General features: G+C 49.8%; 1 protein-coding gene across 1 annotated transcript; it reads right to left on the bottom strand.

Moving 5' to 3' along the window:
- Window positions 1–951: 951 nt before the first annotated feature.
- Window positions 952–22,480, bottom strand: Hrk (harakiri, BCL2 interacting protein). Its single transcript, XM_031337642.1, has 2 exons — window positions 22,103–22,480; window positions 952–5,858 (listed from the first exon to the last, which is right to left on the bottom strand). The coding sequence occupies exon 1, from the start codon at window positions 22,446–22,448 to the stop codon at window positions 22,170–22,172; it is 279 nt and encodes a 92-aa protein (XP_031193502.1). The 5' UTR covers window positions 22,449–22,480; the 3' UTR covers window positions 952–5,858; window positions 22,103–22,169.
- Window positions 22,481–27,867: the final 5,387 nt, after the last annotated feature.

Here is a 27,867-nt window from a genome sequence, read left to right as displayed (position 1 = left end):
GTGGGGAAGCCAGGCAGCTTTCTGGGGCCAGTTAGCCTACCTCTGAACTCAGGCACAGATTCTGCCTTCAAAAATAAAGTGGAGAGCAGCAGACAGATGCAGACCTTGAGTGTGAATCTCTGGCCCCCAAACAGACACGTGCGCACATACACTCAGAAGAGCAGAGGTGAGAAGGAGCCAGAGACTGCCTCCAACGGCGTCCCACAGGAGGAGCGAGCTCAGGGTGTCTGAAGCTACCTGTTCTGTGATCTGCTGAGACTCTACCCGTGAGGGTGGGCATGTGTCTCAGTGGGAGAGTGCTTGCTGAGTGTGCCCAGGGCTCTGGGTTCCATCTACAGCTGAGGGGAGAGCTGCTGATTTGGGCTAGGTGTTGTGGTTCACAACTATAATCAGACTGAGAGGAGGAGTGAGGGTTCAAGGCAGTCCTGGCCTTTATAGTGAGCTCTAGCTCAAAAACTAAAATAATTTTAAGAAATATAGATCTTGCCAGGGAGCTAGACAGAGGCAGAAATCTTAAGTGCAAATTATTAACATAAGGCAACAATGTACCTATAAGGATTTGCTAGCCGCCCCAGGGAGTTGCAGATCCAATGAAGAGACCCAGTTTCAAAAGAGAAGCTTATGCTAAGCATAGTATTTTTTGCACACCTTTAATCTCAGCACTCAGGAGCTCTGCTCAGCCTCAGGAGGACCACCTCCGAGTACCTGGTCTAATTGAGTTCCTGGCTAGCTGGAACAGAATAACACAGAGATCCTGTCTTTTAAAAAAAAAAAAAAAAAAAAAAAAAAAGCCAGCTCCTGAGGATGACCTCTGACCTTCATATGCAAGTACACATGAATACACACAAAACTGGATAATGATCGTGCAGCCTCCCGGTCTGCACAGTTGCCATGGTTATCTGCTGGTCTCTGAGGACCCACCTTCCCAGAGAAAACACACAAAGGCCTTCATTAGAGGTGCACAGTCAATGTTTTAATAAAAGTGTTACAAATATGTACAAAGCATCCAGGTAGGGACCCCCCCCCACACACACTTACAAAAGATCTCAAGGCAACAAGGACTATACAGAATGTCCACCCAGGTTACCACCTCTCCCCCAGGCTCCAGATGCCCTCATGGGCAGTCTCTACCATGCATACAGGCACTTAGAATCTTCTAGTGCCTTGGGGATCCAGGGTTGGGAGAGAAGATAGAAAGAGAGGCATGAGAGACTTCCCAGGCCTCCAGAATGGTTGGGACAGGCTATTCACACATTAGATACCCCTTACCCTGGAGTTTTCTGAAACTGGGGACAACCCCCTGAAATCCTTCAGCCTGCCCTCAAGTATCCCCCAAATAAGGCATTCTCTCTTTGCAGCTACAGTAGACACTCCGTGCTGGGCCAAGGGTTGTCCCTGCCCTTGGATTAGCAATGTCTACCCTTGAGCTAGAATACCTTGCCTTCACCCACAATGCTTACATTTAAATGAGACACCAAAGCCACTTGATCTGACACAACAGAGCAGGTACCACATTGGCTGGGGGGTGGAGGGGAAGGGGGCACACAGACTTGAATACAACCTTAGTTCAGTCACTTTGCCCTTTGGGTGCCCTCAGCTTCCTCACCTGTAAAATGGGATCAGTGGTACTATCAATAGGATGGGGATCTCTCCAGAGAAGCCTTGGAAAGAGACTCATGCAGTGTTCAGTGGCTGTGCTCCAGTGGGGGGAGTTGGGGGTGTCTTTGATTATTGTACAAAAGGGACCAATCCTCCCTCAGAGAAGGAGAAAATGACAACGTAGCAAATGTTTTAATTGCATTCAGCCCAGAGAGTGGCATGCAGAAAATACTATGTAGCAATCTGCCAACAAGACTTGGGGGTCACGAGGGCGACCTGGCAGATCTGTGCTAAATTATGAGCCAGACTGGAAAGGGACATTTCACGGCATCTGGTCTCCAAAAAGGACTGTTGCTGTACCCTAACTAAGTCAGTTTGTTCCGACGTGGAGGTCTTCAGCTGGCACACTGTAGACGTTCAATAAATAGGTGTCAAGTGAATACATTAAAATGTTAAAAAGAGAAACTTTTGGCTAAAGTTTTCAAGAAACACGGTGATGTCAGCTCTCCCTCTTAGCGGGGCTTCTGAACAGCTCCCATGGGAACAGTCTGCTGCCCTCTCCCCAAACCCCCAGACAGCCTCTGACCCCCTGATCTCCCCAAGTTGACTCCAGGTTCAGAATAGAAAATGGCATGAACCCAGAAGAGACCCTGTGTACTGGTCACTGCCACTTCTAACAGTTTCCTGTGGACATCCAAACAGTCCATAACATAAGCCAGGGGTGGTGGCCCATGCCAGTAATCAGGAGGTGGAGGCAGGAGGATGAGGAGTTCAGGGTTAGCCTCTGCTGTATAGTGAGCTCAAAGCCAGCCTGGCTCCGTGTCTCAAAAAAAACCCCAGTAATAACAAACAAGCAGTCTCCAGTAGTGACCCAGTGTCTCCCAGAGATCCTCATGTAGCGCATGGCAGGACATGCTGCCTCCCCCAGTTCTCAGTGAGCAGGAATGACTTTTTGTCAATTTTAGAAACATGACAGTACAGTCAGGTGGACAGAAGACATGAGCTCAGCTCTATAGAGTGTCATCGGGCCATTCTGCGACACTAGGTTTCAGTTATCACCCCCCCCCCCCATCAAGGTAGAAAGGAAACAGATCAAGGCTATCAAGGAGATGGGGAAGCAGCCTCCAGGATGACTGTGGAGGGGTGGGGGAAGGGAATGTGGGCATGTCCTCCTGGGCCAGGACCATAGACACCGTCCTTCCTGGGCTCCAGAAAAGAACTCTGGCTCAAACCCCATCTAGACAAAGGGAGCTGGAACCCCAAATGTTGCTTGTGGGGGTTGAAGTAAAGAAGAGAAGCTTCTCAAAGAGAGTAGACCTTCTCTCGAAGGCTCCACCCCACAGACTCCAGGACTCAGCCTCAGAGAGCAGCCAGCAGCTTTTGGACCCAGGTGGCAGATAGCACTGCAGCTCATCACACAACCAACTCTCTAGCAATGATCTCAGACCTCCCAGGCTTTGTGCGCGCACACACACACACACACACACACACACACACACACTTCTGTCTGCTGAAACCCAGTATGAGGTCTTTTTAAAATTTATTTCAAAGCCTTTCTCCCTCTTCACAGACTCTACATAGAAACGAATCAAAATCAATGCTCCTTGGCAGCCAGGGAGAGCAGGATAAAGGGAGCGATTGGGCCAGCGCTTCACACACTGTGGAAGTTGGTTTTTTTTTTTTTTCAATAACACCACCAACAGAAAGGCCGCCCCATTATCTCATGCAATCCAAGTAACACCACGACAGAGACAGTGAGACAATAAAGACACAGCCAGCATGCTTCAATATCCTAATACAAATGTCCATCAAGAGGTCAGATCTCATAGAAAAAAAAAACAGGCATTTAAAAAACAACTCTGTCAAACCCGGGGCAATGGAGAACCGCACTCAAATGAACTGTGTGCGAGCCAAGGCCCAGATTTGATAAATACGTTGTTTCCATTACTAAGGGAGAGTATTTACAGAGGGCTTGGCTGAAAGGTTCCATCAAAAGGTCAGGGCTGCCTGGCTTTCTCAGTAACACAGCTTCATTGAAATGAAAATCACCAGAGATGCCAACCCCTGTGTGTGGAGTTCAAATCCTCCAGGGAGCTATCATTAGCTAACAGGCAAAGCCAGGCTCAAAAACAAAACAGAAAAAGAGAGGTTTTTCTCTCACCCCTCACCCTTACGCTGGGTCTCTCCAGGGTCAGCATGTCCCCACTGAGATCTGGTTTGTATGTCTTTAAAGAGGCTGACACCACTGAGTCCCACTGTGGCACACACTTTCTCTGGAAATGTGATGCTTGCAAGGACTCATTTCCTTGCTAGGAAAGGGAGTCAATACAAGCAGAGGGTGGCTTCCAGATCATTCTGGGACCCTCTGTGTAATTCTGGCTGGGTGAGGGCATGGCCTGCTGCCTGCTGCCTCCCGGCCAAACAAGCTCACTATTTATTTATTTATCTATTTATCTATTTATTTTTCTTTGCTGAGTTCAGTTCTGGCAGATAAAAGAGGGAGGGTTGAGCATTGAGTTCTTGGTTGCATTTTTTTAAAGTGGGTTATTTAGAGAAATATAAGGCATACATTTAAAATGGAGAGAGGAGCCTGCTGATGGCAAACCAAGGAAGTGTGCTCTTTCCTGGTCACGCTCAGCAAAGCTGGCCAGGGGCCATTGCCCTTGTAGCCCTGTGCGCCTGAGCAACTGATGCTTTCTGGCAGACCCCTGACCCAGGTACCAGGCAAGTCACCTGCAAATCCAGCCAGGAGGAATGACACTCCCCCAGTAACCATCGTCTCAAATGCCAGATACCAAGACGGGAGGCTTATGAGCTGAGGTCAGCCTGGGTGCCAGGGTGAGGCCTCGTCTCCAAAATTAAAAAGGAAAAAAATTAAAATAAAAATAGGAGTAACTGTCTTGCTGAGCCCACAGCAAGCATCGCTCACCATCTCAGCTACAGAGACCTCAATGGGGGTGATGAATTATCCACGCAGAGGAGAGTAATACCTGTTCTCAGTGGGATTTTATAAAAAACGAAAGCAAAAAAATAACCAGCCCTGAAGCTGTGAGCCATTGCAGCCAAATGTCAGTCTAGCACACAGCTTCATTATATTTGTGTATATATATATATATATATTTATATTAGCCCTTCTAGAAACTTCTGAAAACAGTAGCTTATTCTGTGTGTTAGGAGACTAGGGGAAATCGGACATTTCATTTAAATGGTCCGTCCCCCCTCTCCCAGCATCCCCTGCTTATAAATCACGCTCCATCAGAACGTAGCCATTTCGTGGCTCTTTAATCTATAAAAACCTAAGCCCTGAATCCCCCTAGGACAGCAGTCTCTCAGAGTACCACTGCAGGGAGAGGAGTGACTTTTCCTAAGCAGCTCCTGTATACTGGCCTGCCCTTCCCCCTCGTAGCCCTCCCCCTTGGTGGGGGAGGGCCTGCTCCAAAGCCCTGTGAGCATCACCCCTCTCCCCATAGAAAGACTTTCCAGTGGCGATCTTGTCACCTGGCCCTTTTTTAAAAAAAAAAAAAAAAAAAAGAGAGAGTATATCCAAAGAGCAAAATAGAAACCTCTCATCCCCTGGCCTTCCCGGTCTGTCGGTAAGACCCTGGCCGTACCAAGGATACACTTAGCACCAAGAAACTGTGAAGTGAAGCACCAGACACACTATATAGGTAGGGAAAGAAAATGACATCCCCCCCGTTTCTCTGGCTATGACCACCATGAGATCTAGAGAGCTGTCTCGACGGGGACAGAGAGAGGCTAGGACATGTTAAGAAATGGAGGGATCCCAGGCTGCCCCCAACAAAACGGGCCCCACGGTCCCCTCTGTCTTGTCCATCTTGCCTTCAGCCAAGTGCCCTCTACTCCACACCAGCATCTGTGCTGAGCAGTTGGTCCACGCTGAGGCTGATCCCACCGGTCCATGTAAGTTTCCTGCACAGGCAGCGGCAAGCATCTCTCTCCCCTGCCACCCTAGACATTACAAAGTCTCAGAGTTCACATCGCAAGGTTGCATGGAAAGGAAAGGGACCACGTCTCCCGTAGGCATGCACAGGTACGGAATTTTGTATTTTCTCTTGTTTTGTGTATATATATAGCTAAATAGCACTGGGGTGGCTCTCTCTGCAGCTGGACCTCCCGAGGGCTTCCTCTGTCTGTGTTTTCACCATCAGCTCTTTACACTCTGCTTCCTTCCACGCTCTGGGCTACTCCCTCAGGAAAACAGGAACCAGCTTCCTCCAAGGACACAGGGTTTTGCCAACCTGTAGAAAGAAAGATTTGTTTTCTCTGTCAGTGCAGTCAGCTTCAGGGATGATGTCAGTGCAGAAGGGGAGGGAGAGAGGGGGATTTGAGACACAAAGCTCTGATTGGGGAGGGAAGGGCTCCCCAAAGCCAGGCCTGGGTCTTCTCAGCCCCAGAGGCTCTGTGCATATGACAGTAACAACCCTCATTCCCTGAGAGCATACCACATGCGCTCTCGCGCACACACACACACACACACACACACACACCTGCTCTCAGACATTTACATGAGCGTCATCTGTGATTAAAAAACAGACTTTGAGCCAGGCCTGGTGGCACACACCTTTGATACCAGCACTTGAGAGGCAGAGGCAGGCAGATCTCTGTGAGTTCAGGGCCAGCCTGGTCTACACAGTGATATCCAGGATATCCAGGGCTATAGAGAGAAACTCTATGTATCCTAGTCTGCAAGAGACCTCTGGTTTCACTCTTGGCATTGCAGGAACCATACTCAATCTTACACGTCTACAATCCAAGCACTTGAGAGGAGGAGGAGGAGAAGGGAGAAGAGTCTGGAAGCAGAGGGGCAGAAGTTCCTAAAGCTGCTCTCCTGAAGAGTGCAGTCTGGGGGAACATGGGCTATGGCAGCCAGGGAGAGGCAGCACAAGGGCACAGAGAGATCAGGACTGCGAACTGCATGGGGATGGAACCCACGAGTTTCCACTGCTCTTGGCGGGACCACTGAAAATCAACATTTGTTGGGGAAAGATGTCACTACATTCGGTGCTGTGGCCACAGATAGCTTCTGCGGTAATTTTTCGCCCACACTAGGGCTAGTAACTCTAGTTAAACCCAGGGGGTCATAACAGAAAGAAGACACAGAAATCTAGGAGGCCTTGTTGAGAATAAGGGAGCCAGTGGGGGAAGGGAAATACCTATTTTCACTTTATAAATGGATGAAGCTGTCAATAAAAAAAAAAATACGGGGGAAACTTGTACACAGACATTCATAGCAACATGATTCAAAATCATGTGCTGGAAACTCCCAAACATGCATCAGAGATGACGGATTAAGTACAACGTGGTTTGCCTGTGCTGTGGAATATTATTTGGCTGTAAATAAGGGACTTTCTACTGATTCTTTCACAAGATGGATCAAACTTGGAAATCTTATGCTAAGTGGGAGAAACTAGAAAGAAAATGAGAGGCCAGGTGGTGGTGGCGCACGCCTTTAATTCCAGCACTTGGGAGGCAGAGGCAGGCAAATTTCTGAGTTCGAGGCCAGCCTGGTCTACAGAGTGAGTTCCAGGACAGCCAGAGCTTCACAGAGAAACCCTGTCTCGAAAAACCAAAAAAAAAAAAAAAAAAAAAAAAAAAAAAAAAAAAAAAAAAAAAAAAAAAACAAAGAAAATGAGAAACAGCACAGCGTACATTTATATGAAAAATCCAGCAGACAAGGCAAGTCTTTGGCCACAGAAAGCTGAGTGTTGGTTGCTATGAGAATAGGGCAGTCCTGGGAAGTGGTTGCTCATGGACAGCTTATTTTCCTATGTAGCCCAGGCTGACCCAGAACTCACAACTTTCCTGTCTCCACTTCCCCATGCTGGAATTTGAGGTGTTCACCACCACGCCTGGCCGATTTCAGAAGCAAAGACAACACAGGTTAACAGAGGAGGCACAGACAGGAAGAACACACTTGGTGGTTTGAGAGAAAATCCACTGATCTTTATTTCCTGGTTGGAAAAAATCTAGGGTGTTGACTGAATCGGTGGGTGTCTGTAGTGTCTACCTTCCTGCTGAGTGTGGCCACCAGGGGACACAGGGAGACCCTGGGTATTTACTCTTCAGGGGACTTGCCACTGGTCATAGAGCAGGAAGCCCCAGCCCCAGCCATGCTCTGCTCTGTTCTGCAGAGTACAGTCCCCCATTGCCAACCTTGGGGTACCACCTCACCCTAAGCGCTGTTCACATCTCTGCCTTGAACCCTTGCCAACCTTTCCTCTGATGACTCAGGTTGGGGCTAGCCTCTGCCTCTTCCCTGGCTGGACACGGACTGATGTCATGGTGGTGAGTCAGACCTAATACATGGCCCCCACAATTCATGTCCGTGAGTCACAGGGATCCAGATTGGGGACTTCAAACCATAGAGTTGCTTAGCCATGAATAGAAGATGCTTCAGCTCTCCACAAGCAAGGCATGGTACACCAGGATCCCCGCACTGTCCTGGGGCTACCTTCAAAGAATCCAGAACCGGAGCTATCAAGCCACTCATCAGATACACTCAAGGCTATGGGGTGAAAAATCAGCAGGGCCTGTGGCAGCGACGGAAACAGAAGGTGGGGGTCCTGTGGCAGACATTTAGTAATCCCAGAGCTAAGGAGGCAGGACAATGGAGCAATGGAGGGAGTGGGAGGGGTATTTACTGTGTACATACTATGTTCTAGTGTGCTGACAATGTGCTAAGCATTGACCTCTATACTAAAGAAGGGCAGCCTCCCTTGATTTACCCTTCAGCCTCACTGGAGAAGGTGTGGCAAGTCAGAGGTCAATGCTGTCATGGTTTGAATGAGAAATGTCCCCCATAGGCTCATGTATTTGAACACTTCGCTCCCCGTTGTTGGGGTCCCTAGAAATCTCTTCATGATGGACTACAGGGTATATGATGAAATAAACCCTCCCCTCTTTTGGTTGCTTTTGGTCAGTGTTTATCACAGCAACAGAGAGGCAGACTGGCACGGCCTCCCAGAAGACCCAGGAGCCTTGAGATACAGGCATGGGCTCTCCGAATACAGGGTGGATCATTAAAGTGAACTGGAGCAAGCAACCAGAGGGAACCAGGGGTGTGGGAACTGCACCAGAAAGTGGAAAGAACTGGGTTTGTGTCGGATGTTCACTGAATGCAGCTGGTGGAAGGAAGACACCCATAGCTTCTAGATAGAGCAAAAGCCACGTTCAAGAACTGTCGCCCCTGTGGTAACACCCCCTGGCTTGCCCTCCCTGTAAATCATCGAGTACGTAAGGAATCTAAGGTTTTCCTGAGTCTGTCAGCCAGCTTTCCATCCCATAACACAATACCTGAGACTTATCAACGACTGACTTAGCAAGGGGGAAAGGTTTACTCAGGCTCACTCTTGTGACTGCATTGCTTTGGAGCTGGGAGGTAGGGCACAGCCAGGCTGGAGCTGGGAGGTGGGGCACAGCCAGGCTGGAGCTGGGAGGTGGGGCACAGCCAGGCTGGACCTGGGAGGTGGGGCACAGCCAGGCTGGAGCTGGGAGGTGGGGCACAGCCAGGCTGGAGCTGGGAGGTGGGGCACAGCCAGGCTGCTTTCCTTGCGGTGACCATTGACCAAGAAGCAAAAGAGGAAGACTCTGGGGTCCCAACATCCTCTTCAAGGTACACCTCCAATGACTGGAAGATTTTTCCCTTAAGCCCCAACACTTAAAGGCTCTACCATCTCCAAGATGTTAAAACAATAGAGTAAAACAAGCCTTAAACGCCCAGTCTTTGGGGGATGCGTCAAAGCCACAGCCCTGCGGCTGCCAAAGGGACCAACTCTAAAGCCCATCTAAGCAACTGTTTACTGAGTGTTGTCCACAGAGACATGAGCCCATGAGGACCACTAATGAGCATGTGCCCCTCACGCTGCAGATACCATGTGACAGAGTCCCAAAGTCAGGGACTGGCCTGGGTGTGAATCTTTACTGTGAGGATTGCAGGGCTCACCTGTAGAACAAATGCCATAAATGTGCCCAAAGTCCTGCCTCTACCTTGATCTGTAACCACAGCAGCCTGTTTGAAAGGACTCAAGTGCTCCTCGACAGAAGGCCACATTAACAAACTAAACTGAGAATGGAGTAGAAAAGATAGAAACCTAGGTAAGGTAAGGTGGCATAGGCCTGTAATCCCAGCACTCAGGAGACTGAGGCAGGTGGATCTCTGGGACTTCCAGGTCAGTTAAATCTTATCTCAAAAAAAGGAGAAGGAGAAGGAGAAGGAGAAGGAGAAGGAGAAGGAGAAGGAGGAGGAGGAGGAGGAGGAGAAGGAGAAGGAGAAGGAGGAGGAGGAGGAGGTGGAGGAGAAGGAGGAGGAGGAGGAGAAGGAGGAGGAGGAGGAGGAGGAGGAGGAGGAGAAGGAGAAGGAGGAGAAGGAGGAGAAGGAGGAGGAAGAGGAGGTGGAGGAGAAGAAGAAGAAAAAGAAAAACCACAGACAGACAGACAGATGAGCTTTAATGGTGCTAAAGCTGAGCTGGGGCTCAATGGAATAGCAAGGCCCTGGCTTCCATCCCCAAGCCCACAAAGGTAAACACTCAGGGGTGGGATGGTGGTGGGATGATGGCGGGATGATGGGTATGGTTCTGTACTGAAGGGTAGAAGGTTACACACGAAGGCCCTTTTCTCCTTTGCTGAGTGTGTGTCCTTTATCCGAAACACTTGGTATCAAAGTGGTTTTGGGGGGCGCACGGGAGATGGGGAGATGTCTCAGTGGTTAAGAGCAATTGTTCCTCTGCCAGAGAAGCCAGGCTCCATTCCCAGCACCACATGGCAGATCACAACCCTCTTGAACTCCAGTTTCAAAGGAAAAAAAGAAAAAGAAAAAAAGAAAAAAAAAAATCGCACACCCTCTTCTGGCCGCTGAGAGTATTGCACACACAGGGCACAGACATCATGCAGGGAAAACACCCATACACATAAGAGTAATAAATAGAGTGTTCAACATTTAAAAAAATTTTTTTAATTAAAAAGCTAAGCAATTGTGCATCTGTAATTCCTGTGCCTAAGTGGCAGACAGAGGGGCTGGAGAGATGCCTCAGAGGTTGATAACACTGACTGTTGTTCTTCCAGAGGTCCTGAGTTCATTTCCCAGCAACCACATGATGGCTCACAACCATCTATAACGAGGTCTGATGCACTTTTCTGGCATATAGGCATATATGCAGGCAGAACACTGTATACATGATACTTTTTTTAAAAAAAGGAAAAAAAAAGAGTCAGCCAGGGGTTCCCAGAGTAAGCCATCAGGGTTCGACATATGAGGTGGAGAGAGGTGGAGGAAGACCCCAGACATTAACTGTGAGCTGCCACTGTGTACATCTTGCACACGCATGCACACAGTCACACATAGTGTTTTAGAGTTCACATTTTCAGATTAAGATTGCTCGTATGATCCAGCTAGATTTGTGGAGACACAGACAGCTGACAGGCATAATCTAGCACATATGTATATAATTTGCTCTGCAGAAGGACAAGATGATACAAGCCCCCCACACACACACACATATACACACAGCCCTCTCTGGGGAGAGCAGAGTTTTTCTGTGTAGTCCTGGCCATTCTGGAACTCGCTCTGTAGACCAGCTAGCCTCAAACTCAGAGATCCACTTGCCTCTGCCTCTCAAGTGCTGGGATCAAAGCCACCACTGCCCAGCTTTTTGTTTCTTTCCTATCTACCTTCCTGTCTCCAAAGCCCAGTACTATGCTAAATTCCATGTCTGCTGTACACTGTTGAGCACGGGCATGTCAGCTGCTAGCGGCTCCATGTGTTTGCAGGAGTCAGATGGCAGCAGTGGTCCTGATGCAGGGATTCGGAGGAAAGCTGTTTGGGGCAGTATCCTCAAAGATGGAAGATGGTTCTAGTGGGTTCTCATTCCCATCTCCACCTGAGTTTTTCATGCTGGAGACTGAGGAGAGCTAATGGGACTGATAGACCTCTGGGAAAGGTGTCTGCTCCCCTTGACCTGGCCCCTAATAGCAATCATTAGACGTCCACACAACCTGCTAGAGACTAAATGGCTCTAGCTCTCACCATTGCCAAGCCCAACCACTGACTTTCAGGAGAGCTTGCTCATCCTAGAATCAAGCCCAAATAAACTGGGCATTCCTTCCTCTCTTTGATACATACCTTTCTCTCTTTGATACATTCCTTTATCTCTTTGCTCCACTGCTCAGGCTAACCTCAGACTTCTGTCTCAAGCAATCCTCCTGCCTCACATTCCTGAGCTTATGCTACCACAGCTGTGTGCCTCCAAGTCCAACCTGGACAGGCCCTTCATAAAGCAGACTAACGGATACAAAGACGATTGCGCCCTTATGTGTCACGTGTTATATCATGGACATGCTTTAATGAGACTACATCACCTCTGAGAACTATGCCTTTTGCTTGGAAAGTGTCCAAACAAAAATGTTCACTGCGAGCTGGTTTCCAGGGTTACCAAGTGGGAAAGGGTGGATGTCCGTGGAGGAGGTGACTAGCTAAGTCAGCGGTGCTTCATACAGACAAAGGAATGGCTTGCAGCCATAAAGAGGGTGATGCCCACCTTGCAGTGTTCGAAGGGTGAGATCTCAGTGGATGAGCTCAGACGCTTAAAGTAGGATCTGCACAGGTGTGCGTGGGCCTGAAGGAAGGACTGCCAGGGAGGAAGAACCTCCAGGTGGAGGGAGGACTGCCACAGGTATGCAATAAAATCCATTGAACCCCTTTGTGTGAGCCAGGAGGAGTCGTGGTATATGGATGAGTCAGTAATGCTCATACAAGGGGGTCTTACTGCCACGTGGACACAGAGTCTCATTGCTAGGACTTTCCATAATTTCAAGAAAAACTGGAAAATACAGGCTTCCATAGGAGAGCACCTGGTTTGTAAGTATTTCAGGGAAATCCTAAATCAAGCAGGGCTGAGGCCGAACGAATTCCACATGGAGGTCACTACCTAACCCATGCTTAGGAACTGGTAGCTGGCTTTTAAACCTACTACCTTTTACCACCAGGGGTTTCCTCTGGACCTCAGTTTCCCCATCTGTGAGGTACATGGGATGGGTGGGACAGTATCTATTGTCCTAATATCAGGTCTGGATGTTTTTAGAATACTATTATTTGGGTGGGTCACAGATCCTTTAGGAACAGATCACGACAATGGCTCTTTTCCCAAGTAGACAGGAACACCTACGTAAAACATCAGCCAGGTTTACTTTGTCATTTCTGGGACTTGCTGAATCCCTGCAGACATTCTCTGGTCTACTCACCTTAGGGAGGGACGAATGCACATGGTCACTTGATCCGTTATGAGAAGTTCAAGGTCGGCATAGCCAGCCAGGGAGTATGACCCAGGGCAGTAACCATGCAAGCACAATCTAACCTAGCCCTGCTGACTTCGGCAGACTTCTGAGGCACAGGATAGGGACAGGGAGGGCAGTGTGCTTTAGACTAGGCTCAGAAAAATCCTAGAGTCCTTTCCCACACCATGAAAGGCTGACCTCCACCCCAGAGAAAAGCCACGCACAACCCCATACTGTCCACCAGGTTCATCCATGATAAGCCATGCAGATTAGACCTGCCTGTCTCCTTGACACCAGACATACAGAGCTGGTTCTCACAGTTTGGTTATGTGGGGCCAGGCCCTCAATTCCAGGACCCACGCGTGCTGATATCCCAGGGATCCCAGTTCACAGAGGAGCACCAGAGCCTGGAAAGTAAATGGATGTGCTTAAAGTCACACAACTGGTAAATGACAGGTGGGAACTTGAAGTTAGCCTGACTCCAGGATTCATGCCACCTAGTTGTTCCCCCTTGAACATGAACTGTGGATGAATATTCTTTTTTTTTTTTTTTATGTATATGAGAACTCACCAGAAGAGAGCATCAGATCCCATTACAGGTGGGTGTGAGCTACAACGTGGTTGCTGGGAATTGGACTCAGAACCACTGGAAGAGCAAACAGTGCTCTTAATCACTGAGCCGTGTCTCCAGCCCATGGGTGAATATTCTTAATGAAATCAGAATTGATAAATAAGACCCATGATCTGACAACAGGCAGTGTTCCTTTTGTTTGTGTGTGTGTTATGTGTTCATGTATGTTTTGTGTGCTCGTGAGGCCAGAGGGATCAATGTCAGGTGTCCTCAATTTCCCTCCGCCTTAGTTTTTGAGACAAGGTCTCAGGGAACCTCGCCGAGCTGCCATGTTGCCTGGGTGATCAGTAAGCTTCAGGGATCTGCCTGCCTCTGCCTCCTCAGCTCTGGGATTACAGGCATTTGTGCAAAGCCTGACTTTTACATGGGACCTCAGAATCCAAACTTGGGTCCTTTTGCTTCAATGGCAAACACTTTATTCACTGAGCTGAATCCCCAGCCTCTACAGGCTATATTTTAAATCTGGGCTGGATTTCAAAATGGCAGTTCTTCTGGAATCCATTGCATTGGGCTCAGCTCTACACAGAGAGCTGCAGACTAGCCAGGGCTACACAGTGAGGCCCTGACTCGAAGATTCCATAGGAATGGGAACAGCCAGAGTCAAGACGATGGGTCCGTGAGGTTCCCAGGCCATTGGTGAGAATGAGAGTAGGTGGGACACAGGAGTGATTGGCAGTGTGAGACTAGGTTCTAGACGTACACTCATGGTAAAGACTCAGAGAATGATTCTGGAGCCTTCCATGAGTTTACGTTTTCTAGACAGTCTCTGTAATCACACATGTTGACAAGTGTTTCTGTACCAGAGATCAACCTGTGGCCATTTTTAATCAATGTCTGAGCAGAGCAGGGCCACAGCACACTACAGACACTTGGACAGGGAAGGCGAATGGTGAAAGAGCAAACTAACCCTGGAGTGTCAAAATGTGTCAAAAGGATGTGCCAGCAAAATGGCTCAGTGGGTGAAGACACTTGCCACCAAGCTTGAAGACCTGAGTTTGATCCCTAGGAGCCACATGATGAAAGGAGACCTGACTCCAGCAGGTTGGCCTCTGACCTCCACATCTGGGATGTGGACACACACACAGACAACACACACCCACAAACACATACATACACACTCATACACATACACGCAGACAGACACACCCACAAACACATACATACACACTCATATAATACATATATACATACATACACACAGATATAGTACACACATACATACGCACAAATAAATATAATACTTTTTAAGTTTTGATTTCTTGAGACAGGGTCTTACTATGTAGCTCTGGCTGTCCTGGAATTCACCCTGTAGACCAGGCTGGCCTCAAACTCAAAGAGATCTGCCTGCCTCTGCCTCCCAAGTGCTGGAATTAATGGTGTGTGTGCATCACCATGCCCGTTTGGCATTTTTTTGTTTTTTTGTTTTTTTTGAAAAAATAACTTTAAAGAAAAGAAAAAAAATACCGTAAAGGTGAAGAAATCTGTGCTGTTAATGTTAGTCCTTTGTATCTGCAGATTCTCGTACCAGTGGATTGAAAATACCCAGGGAAAGTATGGGTACCAGCACTCAACACGCACAGGAGTGTGTGTTTCCCTAAACACCACCGTGAGCAACTGTCTGCGCAGGGCGACTCTAAGCATCTCTCAACAACTTGAAGTGCACCGGAAAGATCCATTGGTGGTGTGCGAACACCACACTGTCTTATAAGTATCTTAAGCTTATCTGAGTATTGATAGCCCAAGGGATCCTGAAACCAGGCCCTTGTGCATTCAGAGGGACGAACACATTTTAAGGGGCTGGTGGTGTAGCTCAGCTGTCAGAATGCTTGCCTAATGTGCACAAAGTCCTGGGTTCTATTCCCAGCACCCACAAAAAAGCTGTGGTGATGTGCACTGTAATCCTAGTACTAGAGCACCGGAGGCAGGAGCTAAAGGTCACCCTTCACATGAGGCATCTGAGGCCAGCTGGGTCTATAGGAGACTTGGCCACCAAAAAAAAAAAAAAAAAAAAAAAAAAAAAAAAAAAAAAAAAAAATTCTTTAAAATAATTAGGTGTTGTGCCGAGGATTGAGCCCAGGGATTGCAGAGGCTAAGTACATGTGCATCACTGAACTAGGTACCCAGCCTGATGTGTTGGTCAAGGCAGAAGGCAGGTGCTGGAGATGTCTCATATACGCAGGACACAGGCTACTCTTGCAGGGGACCTGTCTTCAGTTTCCAGCACCCACACTGCGGCTCCTAACTAGCTGTAACTCCAGTCCCAGATGGCTCTGCTGTCCTCTTCTGGTCTCTGCAGGTACTGATGTATAGGGTGCCCAGGCATACAGAGGCAAGGCACATACACTCATGCATATAAAATATTTTTTTTAAAAGCACATTCCCTGTAGGAACTGCCCTCTCATAGGACATCTTTGGACTGTCTACAAGATGCTATTTGTCTAATAAAACACATATTATCTGTGTCTCTTAGAACTAAGCCATCTCTGCTTAGAACAGCTGGGTTTATTTGGGTTTTCGATAACCTGGGCTGGATTGGGACGGCTCTTAACTCAAGTGACTCTCAGAGCTGGGTCAGAAAAACCAAAACAGCTTCCTCCTGGCTCCTTGCTCACTTCTTCACAAAGTTCTGAGTCACCAGTCCCCACGTCAGGAGGGTCTGATCCTAAGTCTACTACACAGTGAAGGAGCCCGGGCTTCGGAAGAAGGCTCTGATCACCAGCTCCAGCCTCGCCAGCCAGCCAGGCGTGTAAGTAAAGACTCCCTTACCCCAACCCAGTCACTCCACAGCTGGAATACTGCATTTCTGATTATAACCTGACCAGATTCCCAGCCCCCAGCATGCACTGGCATAATGAAATAAGCACTAGAGTCATTCATTAGATGGCTACGGTAGCCAGATAAGCCTTCTTCACTATTGCCTGCCTGTTCCCAGTAAAATATCTCCCAGGGGTTGAGGGGTAGTTCAGGCACTAAAGAGCTTGCTCTTCAGTCATGAGGACCCTGAGTTCAGATCCTCAGCAGGTGAGTAAAAAGTTGGGCACTAGGGTGTGCACCTGTAACTCCAGCACTGGGGAAGGCAGAGACAAGTGGAGCTTAGCCAATCAGTGAACTCCAGGTTTGGTGAGAAAGCATGTCCTTAAAAATGAAGTGGGAGAATGATCAAGGACTTCTATGCTGACCTGGATCCTCTATACCTATACTTGTATGTGGGGGGCAACACACACACACACACACACACACACACACACACACACGCACATGGAAAAGATGATTGATGAAGAGGAAGACACCCAACATCACCCTCTGGTCTACACATACACACACTCACACCTATTAACAAATACTGTGTGAACACACACAAACTTTTTAATACAATACCAAGCATACAGTAGGCATGCAGTAATCATTAGTACAGGCTTGGGGGTAGAACAGCGGAGCCTATGATCTCCATTCCCAGCACCATAAAACACTCCTGACATAGTAGACAGGAATAGTAGTAGAAAATAAGAGAAAGAGGGGGAAAAAACCAACCAGCTTGCTTCGTCCGTGATGGATTTGTTTCCCCAGTGCACAGCTGTGCAGCAGGGACCAGGGAGTCACCAGGGGCTGAGCAGCAGTGGTTCACATAAACATTAGTGGTGTGCAGTGGGAAACAGAACCTGGGCCCTTCCTGCCTCTAAGGTACTTCAAAACCTAGAGAAGGGATGGCTGCATCTACCTGGCTGCATCTGGGGCATACTTAAGCTTTATCCAGTAAAGCTCTTCCTGTTTCCATGGCTAACTCTGGCCCTTGTGCCCTTGTGGCCTCTCACTAGGAGTGAGAATGACTCAACGACAGGGATCATGTGACCAGAAAGCTGGGTCTCCTGCACATCCCAGCCCCTTCCCCTGAGTTCACCCTTAACAGTTCTCCTCCTGCAGCAACTGTCTCCCTCCCTTGCCAAGCTCAAACCCAGGCTTTGGTGAGCCTATCACAATCCTGGCCAGTGCTGTGAGGCCGGATGCACCTCCAGATTTAACCACTCAATCCACAAAGTCCCCTGTCTAGCTGGCCAACCAGCCTGCTATTAATTCTTTAAGGCTTCCCTATTATTTGTTACCTTGGCTGGGGCCCCTTTCTCCTCTTCTAGTCCCAAGGCCTTCCCTAGTTCCCCTCTCAAAGATAGCTTCCAGGGCCCTATCCTTTCTCCTTCCCCTCCCCCTCTCAAGGCAGGCAGCTCCCAGATCTCTCCCTCCCCACTCCCCACACAGCCTCTTTTGTTTCTCTCAGGATCTTTGGGCAGTGACTAACAGTTACCTCACAACCATCCTCCCCCTGACCCACCCCCCAGCCTCCAAGGTGCAGAATGGACTGTGTACCCTCCCAACCCAACCCATCACCTTACCAGGTGTCCCCCTCCTTCCGTGCAGCACCCCCAAGCCAGGGCAAGGGGTGGCTAGCCTGTCAAAGCTTGAAGCTCTAGCTCTGGCTCATACTTTGCAAAGGCCAGGTCGATGCTCTCTTCCTCAATTTCACATTTTTTTGAAGTGATAAGAATGACCCTAACTATTTCAAATGGAGTGAGTTAAGAGCTAAACCCAGCCCTGGCCTTAGCGCCCCTCCCCTGCAACACACCCTGGAAGGGGAAGGCTCTCCTTTACAACCAGGTTGAGTGCAGCTATCTATGGCTCTTACCTGTCCCCAAAGGACAGGTATCTGACTTCCATGCTAGGGCTAGAACCCAGGATATCCTTTAGCAAACCCTTTAGCACTGAGCCACATTTCTAGCCCTTCTGGTCCCTAAACCTACATCATGTATATGCAAAGTCAGATAAATCAATCCAGGTGTGTGCATACAGAGAGACCAGAAGTGGAAGTCAAACACCTATTTTTTTTATTTCCAGAGTCCCTCCCCACCCTCCCCCAACCCCCAGTCTGTTCTTGCCCTCCCTCCAACCCTCCCTGTAGAGCTAAGGTTACAGCCTCCAGTCTCTCCACAGGAAGAGTTCTCATGTCTGCCCAGAAAGCTCTTTGCCCACTGCCCTGTCTGGTTTAGCACCTTACTGGGTCTTAAACTGACTTCCCCAGAGGGCCTGGGGCAGGAGGATGGCTCAGAAGGCACAGACATCACTACCCCTTCCTGACCACTTAAGTTTGATCCCTCAGGACATGCTCCGAGAAGAGAATCCACTCATGCAAGCTGTCCCCGGACCTCTGGACTTGTGCCATGGCATTTGTGTGCCCACACACAATTAATTAATTAATTAAACAAGTTTTCAAAAGAATGGTGCACTTCACTGCAATGACCATGGTAGATTATGGCCAAGGGCAGAAAAATATTCCAGCTGTTAAATGCTCAGTAATGGTCATGGTAGCTCACATCTGCAACTGCTTCATTATCTTTATTTTCTTATCATTATTGTTGTTGTTGTTGATTTGACGCCCATGATCCATCACAGAGCCGCATTGGAGCCCTCACAGCCACCCAGAAGCGGTAAGGATTGTTTCTTCCACCCTCCTAAAGTTACCTGTGCTGTAACCTCATTGCTACTGAGCCTTAGGGCTTTATTTCTTTTGTCCCTTTTACTGGTAACTTTGTGGACCAAATGTCACTGGTTCACAGCTGGGGCTCAGAACAAGTTTGTTGGGTCCACTGACCCTGGTTAAAGCTAAGCTCTTAAAAGATGTCCTCCAGCTCAACACCTTCCTGGAGACACACAAGGTAGACCAGAACATTCTCATCACCCCCCCTCTCCAGTGCTGGGGCAAGGGGAGAGCATCCACCCCCAGAACTCAACCGATTACCCTCTCAACAGGCTTTCCTGGCTCTAGCCAACTAGGGTAGACTGGGAAATGATGGGTGTGGTCATCTTGTCACCAGATGAGGTAGAGAGCTCAAGCCAGGGTGGGAGTACCCCGACATGGGCTTCAGGAGTGCAAGGGACAAGCTGGAGGAAAGCAGGGCACTTCAAGGGGTCTGGAGCACCAGAGAAATGAGAACTGGTGGGTGTGGCAGTTGGGGGGGAGCGGATGCCATAAGCAGGAGAAGCCCGGAAGGAGCTGGGGGTGGGAGTCAGGGCGCCGCACGGAGCTATCTCTGGGACAGAACCAGACTAGGGTAGAAAGTTAATTTTAAGGCGAAAGTTATCTGCTATCTCCCCTGGACCCCACATCCATACCACACCACCGGGCTCCAGTTTCCCAACTTCTCACCCTTGTCAGAGTGGAGCACCGGACCCGCCTGGACTGCAGCCTCTTTTTCGGGTTCCCTGAGCACCCCAGTTCCCGACACGCACGCACACCGGTACAGGCTCTCCTCCTTGCCCGGACTCTCGGGTGGAACGACCCTAACACCAACAGAGCACTTCCCTTCCATCCTGCCTGTGCTCCAAGACTCCAGAGTTAACATCCTTGCCACACCCTCCTCCCCCCGCGCTTCTATTAGATTTCCTTTCCTCCCCATTCACTTCTACATCTTCCATTTCTCCCCCCACACACGCACCCACTCCCCAATTCATAACCAATTTTCCCTTTTCTCTCTTCCTCTTTCTGCTTCCTCCCAAAGTCTACATTTTGGGCGTCAAAGCTGTGGCACCCTCCAAAATATTGGTCCCGGGATTCCGTAGCAGCGGTACTTTTGAAAGGGAAAACAGAGAGGAGGCGCGCAAGGGACCTCCAGAGCCAGGGAGCCCGGCCGCAGGGCGCCCCGAAGCGACAGTTCTCTCCGCCAGCGCCCGGGCTGCGCCGGCCCACGCGACATCTGTCGCCCGCGCTCCCGGCTCACACCCCGCTCACCCCCGCAGCTCTCCGGGCGCTGCCACCCCCCACGCTCCGGCTGCCGCCTCTCCCTGCGGCGCCGCGCCAGCTTCCTAAGGTGTCTGCGCGCCCGCGGGGCTGGGCTGGGATCAGAGCGATATCTTAGGGTCTCGATGGCTACCTCACCTGTGATCTTCACATCCCGACCCACTCTCCACTCCCGTTCTCTGAAGCCTCTCCTCTCCACAACCTAGATAGGCGACCCTGATACTTCTTGCTCCCCCAAACCGCCTATCAGGGCACCTGGCACATAGCAGGTGCTCACAGGGACCCACCTACAGCCTCCCGTCATCAAACGTTAGGTGCCCAGCACCCTGTTACGGTCCAGAGCACACATCAGGCGCCCACACTTCACACCGTAGCTGGGGAGGTGATGGTGGTGGTGAGGTGACAGGAGGCCAAGCTGTAAACCGCGACACCTCGTGGTAAATGGAGCAACAAAGTTACACGGGAGATCGGACCCTGAAGTGTGCCTGCCTTGGGGAGAAGACCAAGACCTAGCCATGAGAAACTTCCACGGGAGTGGGGGTCATAGAGAATGGGGGGGTCACAAACTGCAGATCCTTGAGTTGACAGTGGAGATATGGAGACCTGGTCAAGTAGGAATTCCAGGCGGCTTGGAAAGGCCTGAGAACCCGTGGTGCATAATTAAGGAGAGACTTAGTTCGGACTGGTGCAGTTCTACCGTGTCTATTTACTGGAACTGGCAAAGACTGTGGTGGCTTAAGTCCTTCTAAAGCCACTATGCTGCAGAGGAAGAAAGGTGAAAGAAGAGAGAGAGACAGAGAGAGAGAGAGAGAGAGACAGAGACAGAGACAGAGACAGACAGAGAGAGACAGAGAGAGACAGAGAGAGAGAGACAGAGACAGAGACAGGGAGACAGAGAGAGAGACAGAGACAGAGAGACAGAGAGACAGAGAGAGACAGAGAGACAGAGAGACAGAGAGAGATACACAGAGAGAGACAGAAAGGCAGAGAGGAGTGTGAAGAAGGAAGGGGAGGGAGAAGACGAGGAGGGGCAGCAGGAGAGGAGAGAGAAAGCAGATTGGAGAAAGGGAAAACAGGAGAAAGTGGAAAGGCAGAGGAGAGCTAGGCCAGGGAAAGAATAGCGTGAGCCAGAGGAGAAGATCTGAGAAAGAAGAGAGTGAAAACATTGACGAGAGATGAGTGTGAGGGAAAAGAGAGAGGGGAGGGGAGAGGAGTGGGGAGCGTGAAAAGATTGAAGACAGAAGACAGAACAGAGAAAGAGGAGCAGGAGAAAAGAGAGGAGAGAGAAAAAAAGGAAGGAGAGAAGGAGATGGGGAAAGGGGGAGAGGGGGAAGGGGGAGAGGGAAGGGAGAGAGGAGAGCAGGAGAGGGAAGAAGAGAGAAGAGAGAGGAGAGGGGAAGGGGAAAGGAGAAGAGAGGAAGGAGGGAAGGAGAGAGGGAGAGGGGAGGAGATAGAGGAGAGATAGAAAGTAGAGAGAGAGAGGAAGGAGGGAGCAAGAGAGAGGAGAGGGGAAGGGAGAAAAGAGAAGAGAGGAAGGAGGGAAGGAGAGAGGGGAGGAAGAGAAGAGACAGGGGAGAGAGGAACAGAGGAGAGAGAATGAGATGAGAGAGAGGTGGAGAGAGAAAGAGAGAGAGAGAGAGAGAGAGAGAGAGAGAGAGAGAGAGAGAGAGAGAGAGAGAGAGAGAGAAGGGCATGCTGCGGCGGATCAGGGTCTGGATGGAGAGGGACAGAGGGCAAGCGAGGAGGAGACTGGGAGCCCTGGCTCCCCCTGTCGCTCTCCCGCCCGCTCGCCCGCGTACCTGTTGCTCGGTCCGGGCTGGGTCTCGGCTCCGGTCCCCCCCACCAAGAAGGCCCCGCGCGCGCCGCCTACGCGCTCCGCCTGCCGAGCAGCCAGGCCGCCAGCGCCGCCACCTGCGCGGCCGCGCACAGCCAGGGCCAGCGGGCGCGGAGCGCGGGCAGCAGCGCGGGCAGCGGGTCCCGGGGCCGCGCGCGACGCCGCATGGCGCGTCGATGCAGCTCGTCGCCCAGCGCCTGCAACCGCAGCGCGGTCACCTGCGCCGCAGCCCAGCGCAGCCCGGGGCGAGCGTCGCCGCAACCGCACACGGCCGGGGGCCCGCGACCGCGATGCCGGGGACACGGGCACATGGCGTGCGGAGGAGCCTCCCTGGACCCCAAGTTTCGCCCTGCGCCGCGCGTTTGTTGTGCTGACGGCGCTATTATTAATTAAAGTGTCACATGGTGGAGGGGGCGGGGAGGGCGCGGGGAGGGGGTTACATCATCCGGCCCGGGGGGTGGGGAGTGTGTGCAGGAGAAAAAGCCGAGAGGTAACTTTTAACCCTCGAGACGCCGGCAGGGCGGGGACAGGAGGGGATGCGGGGCTTCAGGGACGCTGGCCCCGGGCGTCCGCTGTCTAGCTTCCCGGGCTGTGGGAGGCTCCAGCTCGGACATAGCCTGGGAAGCCAGCTCGATGCACACCGTGGAGGGAGCTCCCGGAGAATTCGGCTGTGATGCGAAAAGATTCCCGGGCTGTTGTGTGGCTGTTGTGGGTAGTGGGAGGCAGGGGGATTCAAGCCGACTTGCCCTGTTTCGGGGTACATTCCGCACCTGTCAGCTTTCGGGTCCATGCACACATTCCTGACACGCGTTCACACCCCCTTCTGGTGACCTGACCTAAGCGCACCCCGGGGTGGGAGCCTGAACCCCGAAATGAAGGCGAGGGGGGGGAAGGGGGCGGGGCTGGAAGGGTTGGACTCCAACTTGGGCGAGTCGCCTTTGCATTCAAGACATTCCCCCCAGCCCCCCAACCGAGAACATGGTTCTAGAGAGAAGTTCTTGTAGCCTGTTTGCTTTGTGAGCTTTATCTTTCCTAACGGGGGCCATGGTTTGCCGGCGACCCTGTAAGGCGCTGGCTTGGTGCCCAGTGAGGTTACTTAACCCGAAGGAAGACCAATCCAGTTCCGCTCCAGCTCCAGCCTGGGAAGTCCTCTGGGGAGGGTGCCGACCAGCAAGGGGGCTCCTGGGACTCCTTAGGGTGCTAGAGAGACCTGCCCACCATGTCAAAGGCACTGGAATTTGGGCAGCTTTGGGGTTGGGGCCTGGAGGAGCAGGGAGGTGGCCCGTGAGGAAGTTTTCCTGGCCCCTTCAGACCTGCAGAATATTGTTAAGGCCTGGTGAGGTCTCTGGTCCCTTGGAAAAGATTCTTCATGACCATGAACTTGGTGGAGTAGCACCCAGCAGGAATCCTCCAGTCCCAGCACTACAGAAGCAGAGGCAGGAGGAATCGCAAGTTCAAAGACAACATGGTCCATATAGTGGTTTCAGGCCAGCCACAGTGACAGAGAGAATCTTATATTTAAATCCTCCAAAAAGTCAGGGATGCCTCTGTGGGTAAGGGCGCTTGCAGCAGAGCCTGATGACTTAATTTCAGTCCCGTGAATCTGTGTGTTCCAAGGACAGAAGTAATACTCACAGGTTGTCCTTTGACCTCTAGGTATACTATGCTATGTGTATGCATGCACATAAAATAGATAGACAGATAGGCAGAGAGATGATAGATAGATAGATAGATAGATAGATAGATAGATAGATAGATAGATAGACAGATAGACAGACAGATGTATTTAAAAAGAAAACAAACCAAGCCCTAAAAGACAAAAAGCTATGAACTCACCTTTTTTGGTTTTGTGATGTTATTGTTACTTTCTTTTTGTTTCAAAAAACTCCTGCTTTGTAGTCCAGGCTGAGGTCTAACGGGAAACTCTCCTGCCTCATTCTTCTGAGCACCAAACAACAGGCCTCTACAGCTTGACTGACCTTTCAGCCACATCAATGGCTGCTGGTGAAGCTTGGCAGCTTGGTGAAGTGATTGTCAGAGCTCAGCACAGCTGGGCTGTGTGCTCTTGGTGATCCTCGCCTTCACCCAATCACAGTCACTGTGCCCCAACTGCCCACACTACTGAGAACCTTCCATGCCAGCTGCCTGCCAAGGTCCTGGCCTGTGCTCCTACTGAGAATCTCTGGGTGCCTTGTTTTCAAGATGAGGAAGCCAAGGTCCAAGTCCATGAGGCCTCTTGCCCAAGGTAGGGGTTAGTGCAAAGCAAAGCCTGCCCCTGAATGAGAGCACCCAGTAGCAGGCACAAAGCTCTAGCTGTGGTTTTCCACTGGCCTCTGTATTCTGAGACTGATAATACCTCCCTCCCAGGACCAGGGGCCCAGATTAAATGAAAGAACTGAGTGCCAAGCGTCTGGCATGCATTGGGCTCAAATAAACCTTGGTCCCCTCTGCTTCTGGCCAGAACTTCTTCCACATCTCCCGGGACTCCCCCTCCCTAATCCCAGCCATCCTTACAGAGGGCAGCTGAACCATTGCCCGAGTGTAGTGGTCCAAGATTGAAGATACAGTGTCTATTTAAAAAGCCCTTTGGATTTAAATTGAACAACCCCCCTCCCTTTTAATCTCCACGCTTTTAACGGCTCACTTCATGGACATTAATTTTAATGGGACGATTATTACCCTGTTTGGAAGTCTGCCCCTCAAAACGCTGGGCTCACAAGGTGGAACTGGGTTGGCTCCCAGCCGCTTGGATGTTTTTGAAGCAGAGAGAGTACAGCTTTAGCTGTGGGGAGGAGAGGGGAGGAGAAGAGGGTTATGGGGAAAGAGGGTCAAAGGAGGGCCTCTGTCTCCTCATCACTGAATCAGAGTCTCTAAAGTTTGCTCATACCAGTTACCCTGACCCTCTCTGCACTTGGTCACTGGGAGCTGGAAATGTCACCTTTAAAAAGTTTTTTTATTTGCTCTCTCTCTCTCTCTCTCTCTCTCTCTCTCTCTGTCTCTCTCTGTGTTTGTGTGTGTGTGTGTGTGTGTGTGTGTGTGTGTGTGTGTGTGTATGTACACACATATGACATGGACTGCATGTGGAAGTCAGAGAACAATTTTCAGGAGTCAGTTCTCTCCTCCCACTATGTGGGTCTCTGGGATTGAACTCCTGTTATCAGGCTTAGTGGCAATCACCTTGATCCACTGAGCCCCAAGATGGGCCCTTTTGAAGCAACCATTTCTGTAACTGAAAAGTAAATTCGATATCTGTATCTACCACACAGGCTCAGGACTCATATAGGCCACTCCAAGCCAACCCCACTAGCCTGGAGCCTAGCGTACTATGTTCATTTAATAAAGGAGCCAGGCCTGATGGCACATGCCTGTAATTTCTGCTACTCAAGGAGGCTGAAGCAGGAGCATTGCTAGGACCTTTCTGCTGCATGACAGAGTGAATTGAAAGCTGACCTGGGCAGCTTACTGAGGCCCTATCTCAAAACAAAAGCTAATTCAAGGGCTGGGGTAAGGGTTCAGTGATGGAATACTTGCCTTAAATGCAAAGGGCACTGGGTTCAATCTCAAAAAAAAAAAGGACTTTAGAGTGGGTCATGTAGAGCCTTCAGAAAAATGCAGGGCATGTGCAGCCTCCTGTCTGGTCTCTGTCTTGCTGTCTCTGAGGTCTAGCATTGGCCAGAGAAGCAAACCCTTTGACCAGTAACAGAACGCTCTCCCAACTCTTCCTTCAAAATTAATTTTGCTAATATGTTGCAGGCTTTTGCTTGACCCTCAGTACCACACACACAGAATGAGTTTGAAACTGACCTGGGCAACATGGCAAAAAGGAAGGAAGAAGGGAGGGAGGAGCAAAGGAGAGAGGAAGGGAGGGAAGACAGGAAGCTTTAAGAAGTTATTTTAGCTAGCCATAAGATTAAAAGTAGCACACGCCTTTAATCCCAGCTCCCAGGGCAGATGCAGGTGAATCTCTGTGAGTTGGAGGCCAGCCTGGTCTACAGAGTGAGTTCCAGGACAGTCAGGGCTACACAGAGAAACCCTGTGTCAAAACAAAACAAAACAAAAAACAAACAGACAAACAACAAAGTCACTTCAAAAAAACAGTTTATAAAATTCCAAATAAAATTTTATTTTCAGAGGAAACATTCCTATCAGTTGCAAAGGAGTGCAAACTGCTCCAAGTCCAGGAAGACTCTAGTCTGAGATGATTCCTCATGTGTCCAGTGGGGAGTGTAGCTGGTTGACACAAAGACTGACTAGTTGAATGAATGACCATCTCTCTGAGTGAATGGATGAATACACTGGATGACCGCCTGACTCTCTGACTGAATAATTTGGAATAAAAATGGATGGATGGATAGAGGGATGAGAAAAGGACTTTTTATTGGTCTTTTCCTCTTTTAACATACAATGTGGGGACTGGAGAGACAGCTCAGAGGTTAAATACATTTGCTGCTCTTCCAGAGGACCCAGGTTCAGTTCCCAGCACCTGCATCTGACGGCTCATCATCACTTGTAACTCCGGATCCAGTGCCTTCTGGCCTCTGTGAACATCTGCACACACGTGGCATATATTTACACACACACAAACATACATACACATACAACACATGCATACACATAAACACATATAGACACATGCATACACACACATAACACACAACTTAAAAAGTCTAAAAATAAAATGATTAACACGTCATAAAATGACATACATTTGTGTCTCTGTGTGTATGCATTTATAAGTACATGTATGTATGCATATATACACATGTATGTATGTCTGGCCCCGGTCATTCTTTCGTTTCCTACAGAAATCACTACTGTCTGGGGCTGGGAAAGTTCTCTAGTTCTTTTCTTTGATTAATACATTTTTTTACTCTCTCTGGTGTTTGAGAGCCAGGGAGATTTTCCTCAGGTGTTTTCATGTGTGTGGCTGTGTTAGTGGCAAATGAAGGGACAGCTGTTGCCTCTTCTTCCACACAGCTGTGTTTCTGGAAGATGTCTGCCATGCCAAGTCCAGCTCTGATTGCCAGGAGCCAACTCACAGTACACTGCGTTCTCCACTTGAAGCTGGGGATAGCAGGGTGATAGATTTAAGTTGGGGAGCCAGAGGGAGCTGGGTCACAGCCATCCTAAATGACAGCTGGGTGCCTTGGCAGGTTGTGCCTCTCTCTGGGCCTCGGGTTTCCCATCTACAGACTGGGAATGCCAAGCCTACTACTGGGATGACTGTGAGTACTGAATCAGAGAATTCATGTAGGGAGTTAATGATGTGATCTACGCTAAAAATGATTTGTGGCCTTTGTGGTTGTCTTGGGATTAGTGAATATCCACTTAAGAAACAAAATAGGGACTATGACCCAACCCTTGAGAAACCAAGGAGAGTCAGTCAGTTCTCGGAGATCCTGGTCCTCAGGCTCACACTCATTCCCAGGAGCATCCTCTCCACCTGGCAGACCAGAGCAGAGTAGCTCTTGTCCTTCCTGGGTATCCTGAGAAGACAAGGTAACCCTTCTCCAGGGACTTTCTATGGACCCCTTTGGTGCCTTCCCATGACAGCCTTGTTGAAAGAAAAGAGCAGGTGAACAACCATGGGGGGGGGGTGGGAGGGGGACACACAAAGTTAACCAATTATAGTCTAGTGAATACAGTTGAAGAAGTGTAAACCTCCCTTGCATAAAGCCTAATTCCTTAATTAGGAATCAGGAGACACAGGGCTGATTCAACTAGGGCCCC

This window comes from Mastomys coucha, unplaced genomic scaffold (genome assembly GCF_008632895.1).
Source record: "Mastomys coucha isolate ucsf_1 unplaced genomic scaffold, UCSF_Mcou_1 pScaffold22, whole genome shotgun sequence".
Taxonomy (NCBI): Eukaryota; Metazoa; Chordata; class Mammalia; order Rodentia; family Muridae; genus Mastomys; species Mastomys coucha.
Note: the sequence above shows the minus strand (reverse complement) of the source record. Positions and strands in the feature narration are given on the sequence as shown.

Bases quoted from the DNA above. Each gene is read 5' to 3' on its own strand.
- Hrk (XM_031337642.1), bottom strand. From the start codon at position 22,448: ATGTGCCCGTGTCCCCGGCATCGCGGTCGCGGGCCCCCGGCCGTGTGC.